The following is a 9,862-nucleotide window of genomic DNA, read 5'->3' as shown; positions in this document are numbered from 1 at the left end:
GCAACCACCTCCCTTATCTAGGCAAAGGGCTCATCTCCTGACATTGGGTGTTATCATTCCAAACTTCAGCATTCTCTGTCTTTTAGCTTCAATCTGTCTGTGTCCACCCAGTGACAACACTGAGCTCCTCCCTCCAACCACTGACACTCGCCCTCTTGCTGAGAAAGAAAGACTTGCATTTATATAGCGCCTTTCACAACCTCAGGATGTCCCAGAGCGCTTTACAGCCAATGAAGAACTTCTGAAGTGTAGTCACTGTTGTAATGTAGGAAATGCGGCAGCCAATTGGTGCACAGCAAGCTCCCACAAACAGCAATCTGACAATGACCAGATAATCTATTTCAGTGATGTTGATTGAGGGATAAATATTGGCCCCAGGACACCGGGGAGAACGCCCCTGCTCTTCTTCAATGTAGTGCCATGGGATCTTTTACATCCACCTGAAAGAGCAGACGAGGGCCTCGGTTTAACATCTCATCCGAAAGACGGCACTGCTGACAGCGCAGCGCTCTCTCAGTACTGGAGTGTCAGCCTAGATTTTTATGCTCAAGTCTCTGGACTGGGACTTGAACCACGACCTTCTGACTCAGAGGTGAGAGTGCTGCCCACTGAGCTAAAGTGCCTGGAGTTAAGCCAGCTGGGATACTTGATGTAGTGTATGTAACCTGTACCACCTTAAGAGGATACCTTAAGGTGATGGACTACTTTTTGATGGCTCCTGTACATTGTAGTACCGGTGGTGACCACACCGGTATATAAACCCTGTGGATCAAAGTGTATTCCAGTTCAGCCCTGACCCTCAGTTACTAAAGACCTGTTTAAGTGTTTCTGTAGTCTGTGTCCAGTTATTCAGCATAACTACATTTGAAAGCACAGACTCAACACTTGACATAGGATTACATCGGATATACGGCACAGAAACAGGCCATTTGGCCCAACCAGTCCATGCCGGTGTTTATGCTCCACTCGAGCCTCCTCCAGTCTTTCCTCATCTAAATCTATCAGCATAACCCTCGATTCCCTTCTCCCTCATATGCCTGTCCAGCCTCCCCTTAAATGCATCGATACTATTCGCTTCAACCACTCCCTGTGGCAGCGAGTTCCACATTCTCACCACTCTCTGGGTAAAGAAGTTTCTTCTGAATTCCCTATTGGATTTCTTGGTGACTATCTTATATTGAGGCCTCTAGTTATGCTCTTCCCCACAAGTGGAAACACTCTCTCTGTATCCACTCTATCGAAATTTTTCATAATTTTAAAGACCTCTATTAGGTCACCCCTCAGCCTTCTTTTTTCAAGAGAAAAGAGACCCAGCCTGTTCATCCTTTCCTGATATGTATAGCCTCGCATTTCTGGTATCATCCTTGTAAATCTTCTCTGCACCCTCTCCAGTGCCTCTATATCCTTTTTATAATATGGTGAGCAGAACTGTACGCAGTACTCTAAGTGTGGTCTAACCAAGGTTCGATACAGGTTTAGCATAGCTTCACTACTTTTCAATTCTATACCTCTAGAAATAAACCCCAGTGCTTGGTTTGCTTTTTTTATGGCCTTGCTAACCTGTGTCGCAACTTTTAGTGATTTGTGTATTTGTACTCCGAGATCCCTTTGCTCCTCTACCCCACCTAGACTCGCACCCTCCAAGTGATAAGTGACCTCCCCGTTCTTCCTACCAAAATGTAATACCTCACATTTATCTGTTCAGCCTTGATCACCCTGCAAAAACTCTGAAATGTTTAATAATGAAATCAGGAAGTCAAAAAGCTGAGGTGAGGCAGTTTAAAAAGACAGTCCCTGACCAGAGATTGCTGGATGCTGACACTCGGTGCTCATGAGGATAGAATGTCCCATTCCCCAGGCACGGACATCCAGCACCTCGATCACAGCAACAATTCACAAAACAACGGCAATACAACTTGGAGCAGAGACGGTTAAGTGGAGCTGTGATCGAGGAGCTCAAAATTATGAGGGGTTTTGATCGAGTAAACAAGGAGAAGCTGTTGTCACTGGCAGGAGGGTCGGTAACGAGAGGACACAGATTTCAGATCATTGGCCAAAGAATCTAGAGAGGAAATGAGGAGACTATTTTTACACAGCGAATTGTGATGATCTGGAATGCACTGCCTGAATGGGAGGTGGAAGCAGATTCAATAGTAACTGTCAAAAGGGAATTGGATATATACTAAAAGCAGAAATTTGCAGGGCTGTGGGGAAAGAGCAGGGCAGTGGAACTAATCGCATCGCTCTTTCAGAGAGCCGGCACCAGCACGATGGGCCGAAAGGCATCCTACTGTGCTCTATGATTCTATAACATCAGCTTCTCTCTGCTCACTAGTACTGAGAGAACAGGGAATAATCTTTAAATCCAGCCCAGTTATTGGGGGCTCTTAACATTAATAAGCCCCAGTTGCCTGAATTAACATGGTTCAGTCCTGGATGTGATTAAAGGCATCGGAAACAGTGGAATCGACCCACCGCAGTCACAATGTGGACACGCTGGTGTGTCAGCGGGTGGGATACACCAGGGAATCCCTTTCCACACACGGAGGTTGACTCTAATGATCAGGAGTCCCAGGGTTTCTGATACCAGATAATCAAGCTCACAAGAACACAAATTGTCTCTCCAGACTTTATTAAGAGCGCTGCATAACACAGATCGGGTGATAATTCCCTCAATCTGGAGAATAGAAGTACAGTGGATTCGCGCGCGATCTTCTCGAGTCTGTTCCAACTGACAACGGCTTAAGTGGCCTGTTCTTATACACAAGCTTGGTTACCGCTCAGGAAATGGGATTGTTTGGACCCGTCTGTTGACCGCCTCCTGCTAATTCAGGGAATTTAGTCCATCTGTGACCAGACAATAACCACAAGCCCGTCTGGTTATCACACCTATACGGTCCGTGAGGTTATTATCAGATTCACACCCAGACATTGTGCCTTTACTTGTCTGGCCCTTCATCCCATAACACGGGTACAGGGGCTCAGTAATGTTTCATTCATCAAAAACAACAACAACTTGTATTTATATAGCGCCTTTAACGTAGTAAAACGTCCCAAAGCGCTGCACAGGAGTATTTTAAGACAAAATTTGACACCGAGCCACATAAGGATAAATTAGGGCAGGTGACCAAAAGCTTGGTCAAAGAGGTAGGTTTTAAGGAGCGTCTTAAAGGGGGAAAGTTGAGTCGTTGAGTATATTCAAGGCTGAGATCAATAGATCCTTGGACTCTAGGGGAATCAAGGGATATGGAGATCGGGCGGGAAAGTGGAGTTGAGGTCGATGATCAGCCATGATCTTATTGAATGGCGGAGCAGGCTCGAGGGGCCGTATGGCCAACTCCTGCTCTTATTTCTTATGTTCTTATGAAAGAGAGGTAGCGAGGTGGGCAGGTTTAGGCAGGGAATTCCAGAGCTCAGGGCCTAGGAAACAGAAGGCATGGCCACCAGTGGTGGAGCGATTAAAATCAGGGATGCACAAGAGGCCAGAATTGGAAGAGCACAGATATCTTGGATGGTTGTAGGGCTGGAGGAGATTACAGAGAAAGGGAGGGGCGAGGCCATGGAGGGATTTGAAAACAAGGATGAGAATTTTGAAATCAAGATGCTGCTTAACAGGGAGCCAATGTAGGTCAGCGAGCACAGGGGTGATGGGCGAACGGGACTTGGTGCGAGTTAGGACACGGGCAGCCGAGTTTTGGATGACCTCACATATACGTAGGGGTCAAAGACAAAGTACAACAACATACGGGTCAGCTTAACAGAATCTCATCATATTTATGGGGCCATCAATATAAAATAGTCTGATAGATTACGTATGGAATTCAGCAGAAATGTCTTTACCCAGAGAATGGTGAGAATGGGGAACTCGCTACCACAGGGAGTGGTTGAGGTGAACACCATAGATGGATTTATGAGGAAGCCACATGAGGGAGAGTGGAATGGGAGAATATGTTGATCGGGTTAATTGAAGTAGGGTGGGTGTGGAGCATAAACACCGGCATGGACCAGTTGGGCCGAATGGCCTGTTTCTGTGCTGTACATTCTATGGAACACCATGAACAGTGAATCAAAGGGATTCATCAGCACAACAGTCTTAAAGATTAAACAGCAGTCCAAGAATTTATAAAACATTCATCCATTCCACGTTCATGTCACCCCAGCTACAGAAGTGTGAACTTGCTGGTGTGTCAGCATGTTGGGTGACTGAGTGAATCCCTTCCCACACACGGAGCAGGTGAACGGCCTCTCCCTAGTGTGAACTCGCTGGTGTTTCAGCTTGTTGGATGACTGAGTGAATCCCTTCCCACATACAGAGCTGATGGACGGCCTCTCCCTGGTGTGAACTAGCTGGTGTGTCGTCAAATTGCTGGAGCTTTTAAACCTCTTCCCACAGTCAGAACATTTAAACGGTCTCTCCCCAGTGTGAACTCGCTGGTGTGCCAACAGGTTGGATGACTGAGTGAATCCCTTCCCACACACGGAGCAGGTGAATGGCCTTTCATTAGTGTGAACCCGTTGGTGTTTCAGCAGGTTGGATGAGCAGGTGAATCGCATCCCACACACAGAGCAGGTGAACGGCCTCTCCCCAGTGTGAACTCGCTGGTGTTCGAGCAGAGTCGTGGACTGAGTGAATCCCTTCCCACACACGGAGCAGGTGAACAGCTGCTCCCCAGTGTGAAGTCGCTGGTGTCTCAGCAGGTTGGATGACCAAGTGAATCCCTTCCCACACACGGCGCAGGAGAACGGCCTCTCCCCACTGTGAACTTGTTGGTGTTCCAGCAGTCTCGAGGACCGAGTGAATCCCTGCCCACACACTGAGCAGGTGAACAGCCGCTCCCCAGTGTGAACAAGCTGGTGTGTCGTCAAATTTCCGGAGCTTTTAAAGCTCTTCCCACAGTCAGAACATTTAAACGGTCTCTCCCCAGTGTGAACTCGCTGGTGTGTTCGCAGGATGGATGTCTTCGTGAATCCCTTCCCACACACGGAGCAGGTGAACGGCCTCTCCCCAGTGTGAACTCGCTGGTGTGTCATCAGATTCTGAGAGCTTTTAAAACTCTTCCCACAGTCAGAACACGTAAACGGCCTCTCATCGGTGTAAATAAGCTGGTGTTCCTTCAGAGCCCCGGTGCTTTTAACGCTCTTGCGACAGTAAGAACAGTTAAACGGTGTCTCGTCAATGTGAAGAAGCTGGTGTCTCAGCAGGTGGGATGGACAAACAAATCCCTTCCCACACACGGAGCAGGTGAACGGACTGTCCCGGGTGTGACTGCGCCGATGAACTTCCGATGTAGATGGGGAACTGAATCCCTTTCCGCCGTCCCCACCGTTACCCGGTTTCTCCCCGGTGTGACGGTGCACGTGTCTCACCACGTCAGGCGATCGGCTGAATCCGAGTCCACACACGGAACACGTGTGCGGTTTGTCATCGCTGCTTTCTCCTTCCATGTACAAAGGCCGATGATATTCAGATCCTGATGAATCGAGTGACTCTGCCTGATCTTGAGGTGATGTTTGATCTGAGCTTCCTGTCTGTAAATGCTCCACTTCTAAAACCCTGGAAAAGGAGTTTAGAAAGGGGGTAAGAGGGAGAATGTTGTCTCATGTCCCCCTTTCCCAGCCCAGGCTGGTGTCTCTTCAGATCCTGGGACCTTTTAAATCTCTTCCCACAGTCAGAACATTTAATCAGTCTGCACAAGATAAAAAATCACGGGATTGGGGGTAATATACTGGCATGGGTGGAAGATTGGCTATCTAACAGAAAACAGAGAGTTGGGATAAATGGTTCATTCTCGGGTTGGCAATCAGTAACTAGTGGTGTTCTGCAGGGGTCAGTGCTGGGACCCCAACTCTTTACAATCTATATTAACGATTTGGAGGAGGGGACCAAGTGCAACGTATCCAACTTTGCCAATGATACAAAGATGGGAGGGAAAGCAGTGAGTGAGGAGGACATAAAAAACCTGCAAAAGGACATAGACAGGCTAAGTGAGTGGGCAGAAATTTGGCAGATGGAATATAATGTTGGAAAGTGTGAGGTTATGCACACTTTGGCAGAAAAAAATCAAAGAGCAAGTTATTATCTAAATGGAAAGAAACTGCAAAGTGCTACAGTACAAAGGGATCTGGGGGTCCTGGTGCATGAAACACAGAAGGTTAGTATGCAGGTACAGCAGGTGATCAGGAAGGCCAATGGAATCTTGGCTTTTATTGCAAGGGGGATGGAGTATAAGAGCAGGGAAGTCTTGCTTCAGTTATACAGGGTACTGGTGAGGCCACACCTGGAATATTGCGTACAGTTTTGGTTTCCATATTTAAGAAAAGATATACTTGCTCTCGAGGCAGTTCAGAGAAGGTTCACTCGGTTGATTCCGGAGATGAGGGGGTTGACTTATGATGATAGGTTGAGTAGGTTGGGCCTCTACTCATTGGAATTCAGAAGAATGAGAGGCGATCTTATCGAAACATATAAGATTGTGAGGGGGCTTGATCGGGTGGATGCGGGGTGGATGTTTCCACTGATGGGTGAGATTAGAACTAGGGGGCATAATCTTAGAATAAGGGGCTGCCGTTTCAAAACTGAGATGAGGAAAAACTTCTTCACTCAGAGGGTGGTGAATCTATGGAATTTGCTACTTCAGATAGCTGTGGAAGTTGCGACATTAAATAAATTTAAAACGGAGATAGACAGTTTCCTAACTGATAAGGGAATTAGGGGTTATGGGGAGCGGGCAGGGAAGTGGACGCGAGTCTAGGTTCGGATCAGCCATGATCCTATTGAGTGGCGGAGCAGGCCCGAGGGGCCGTATGGTCTACTTCTGCTCCTACTTCTTATGTTCTTATGTTCTTTTTCTCTTCACATATCGATAAAAGCTTTTACATTCAGTTTTTATGTTCCCTGCAAGCTTACTCACATATTCTATTTTCCCCATCATAATTAATCCCTTTGTCCTCCTTTGTTGAATCCTAAACTGATCCCAATCCTCAGGTTTACTGCTTTTTCTGGCAAATTTACAGGAAACTTTCTGGTATCCGGCACTGACGGGACCGAGCTGGTGCCGTTAAATCAAAACAGCAGTATAAACCAGCGCTAATGTTAAAACATACAGAGCTTTTCAGCTCCGTGTGAATCAACAAACCCTCTTGCTTAGCAACAGCTTCAAAACAGTCGGCTGCAGCTGCAAGCGTCTCTAGCTGAAGCTGTTGCTTAGCTACAGACCTTGCAGAGCCTGACTGGGAAAGAAAAAGCAACGAGAAGTAAAAAAACTTATAGAAAACAGCTCCTGAATTTTGCCGGTAGATAGAGCTTTCCGGACTTTTAACCTCCGGTTAAACGAAAGTTTCCTGTATATGTGCTCTCCTTGGATCTTATGCTATCCCTAATTTCCCTTGTTAGCCATGGTTGAGTCACCTTTTTTGTTTTATTTTTGTGCCAAACTGGGATGAACAACTTCTGTAGTTCATCCATGCAGTCTTTGAATGTTTGCCATTGCCTATCCACCGTCAACCCTTTGAGTGACATGCCCCAATCAATCCTACCCAACTCGCTCCTCAGACCATCGTAGTTTCCTTTATTTAAATTTAGGACCCTAGTCTCTGAGTCAACAACTTCATTCTCCATCTTAATGAAGAATTCGATCATATTATGATCACTCCGACCCAAGGGGCCTTGTACAACAAGATTGCTAATTAATCCTTTTTCATTACATAATACCCAGTCTAAGATGGCCTGATCTCTGGTTGGTTCCTCGACATATTGGTCCAGGAAACCATCCTGTAAACACTCCAGGAATTCCTCCTCCACAGTAGAGGACATGAGGGGGGGGGGGAGGGTGTCCCTTTAAAGGTGGAGGGGGTGGGCTTCCCTTTAAATTGGCAGGGGTGGGTGTCCCTTTAAATGTGGAGGGGGTGGGTGTCCCTTTAAATGTGGAAGGGGTGGGTGTCCCTTTAAATGTGGGGGGGTGGGGTGTCCCTTTAAATGTGGAGAGGCGGGTCCGCGCATGCTCATTCGGCCCGCTCACCACAAAACGAGGCTGCCAGTGCGCCTGCGCAGGGCCTCCGGGGAGCAGTTGGAAGGCCGGAGGTGGAATCACCGGCCGGGGTAAAGTCAAGTGTTGGGGAATCGATTTAAATCGAGGTGAGGTGGGGAGCGGAGAGCGAGATTATAAAGTAAAAGAGAAAAACCAAACCTGAGAGTCAGGCGGGACATCCGCGGACGCCGAACGGAGCTGTTTGACCGCGCGAGGTGGCAGTGAGCCGGAGTATTGTGATTCTGACTGACGGGAGTGCTGACCAATAGGAAGAGGGCTGAGCTTTGAGGACTGAACTGGGCGGCCTGGTTCTCCAACCAATGGCGGCGCGGCTAGGGGGCGGGACCTTCCTTCCCGGCGCTGAGGCTGGAGCCCGGTTGTGACGTCATGGAAGGGGCCCATTCAGGTGGATGGAGGCCCGGCACTAGTCTGTGACTGACGGGAGCTCTGACCAATAGGAAGAGGGCTGAGGTGGGTGGACTGAACTGGGCGGCCTGGTCGTCCAACCAATGGCGGCGCGGCAAGGGGGCGGGGCCTTCTCTCCAGCTCAGGTGCGCTGGGGCCGATTGTGACGCGCTGTCCCCAGGTGAGAGCAGCTCAGTCAGCACAGAGCTGGTGCTGGAATCTGGGAGAGGGGCCGCAGGCAGCACAGAGCTGGGGCTGGAATCTGGGAGAGGGGCCGCAGGCAGCACAGAGCTGGGGTTGGAATCTGGGAGAGGGGCCGCAGTCAGCACAGAGCTGGGGCTGGAATCTGGGAGAGGGGCCGCAGGCAGCGGGCCTGGCAAAGGGACACAAGCTTTACAATACAAGCTTTGAAATGCAAAATTGTTTCCTACAGACAGCCTTGGTCACTCTGCAAAAAAAAAAAAATGTTTAACAATTCATCATAACTCCCCTGCTTTAGGAGAGGCGTACAGTGCAAAAGCAAGGAAGTTATGATGAAACTGTGTAAAAGACTGGACTCAGCTGTGGCTCAGTGGATAGCAGAGTCAGAAGGTTGTGGGTTCAAATCCCGCTCCGGGGACTTGAGCATATAAAGCGAGGCTGACACTCCAGTGCAGTGCTGAGGGAGCGTCGCACTGTCGGAGGGGTAGTACTGAGGGAGCACCGCACTGTCGGAGGGGCAGTGCTGAGGGAGCGCCACACTGTCGGAGGGGCAGAACTGAGGGAACGCCGCACTGTCGGAGGGGCAGTACTGAGGGAGTGCTGCACTGTCGGAGGGGCAGTGCTGAGGGAGCGCCGCACTGTCGGAGGGGCAGTGCTGAGGGAGCGCCGCACTGTCGGAGGGGCAGTAATGAAGGAGCGCCGCACTGTCGGAGGGGCAGTAATGAAGGAGCGCTGCAGTGTCGGAGGTGCCGTCCGACGGATGAGACGTTAAACCGAGGCCCCCGTCTGCCCCCTCAGGTGGACGTAAAAGATCCCGTGGTGCTATTTCGAAGAAGTTATCCCCGGTGTTTTGAGCCCAATATTTATCCTTCAATCAACATGACGAAAAAACATTATCTGGTCATTATCACATTGCTGTTTGTGGGAGATTGCTGTGCGCAAATTAGCTGCCGCGTTTCCCACATTACAGCAGTGAATACACTTCAAAAGTACTTCATTTGTTGTAAAGCGCTTTGGGACGTCCGGTGGTCGTGAAAGGCAGTTAAGAAGGCAAATGGTATGCTGGCCTTCATTACAAGAGGATTTGAATACAGGATTAAAGAAGTCTTACTCCAATTATATCTTCTACTTCTTAGGCAGTCCCTTGGAACCGAGGATGACTTGCTTCCACATTAAAAATGAGTTCTCAGGTGTAAGGGTAAACCGGGAGAGCTTCTTCTCCCCGAGAC

At 48.8% G+C, this 9,862-nt stretch overlaps 1 protein-coding gene across 1 annotated transcript; it reads right to left on the bottom strand.

The window, feature by feature from the left end:
- Positions 1–2,667: 2,667 nt before the first annotated feature.
- LOC147093342 (uncharacterized) lies at positions 2,668–8,329 on the bottom strand. Its single transcript, XM_085974278.1, has 2 exons — positions 8,187–8,329; positions 2,668–5,554 (listed from the first exon to the last, which is right to left on the bottom strand). The coding sequence occupies exons 1-2, from the start codon at positions 8,204–8,206 to the stop codon at positions 4,147–4,149; spliced, it is 1,428 nt and encodes a 475-aa protein (XP_085830404.1). The 5' UTR covers positions 8,207–8,329; the 3' UTR covers positions 2,668–4,146.
- Between the last annotated feature and the right edge of the window lie 1,533 nt (positions 8,330–9,862).

This window comes from Somniosus microcephalus, unplaced genomic scaffold (assembly GCF_052327205.1).
Source record: "Somniosus microcephalus isolate GS21.2 unplaced genomic scaffold, FLI_Smic_1.0 unresolved_chr1, whole genome shotgun sequence".
NCBI classification, from domain to species: Eukaryota; Metazoa; Chordata; class Chondrichthyes; order Squaliformes; family Somniosidae; genus Somniosus; species Somniosus microcephalus.
This window is presented reverse-complemented; position numbering and strand designations above follow the sequence as displayed.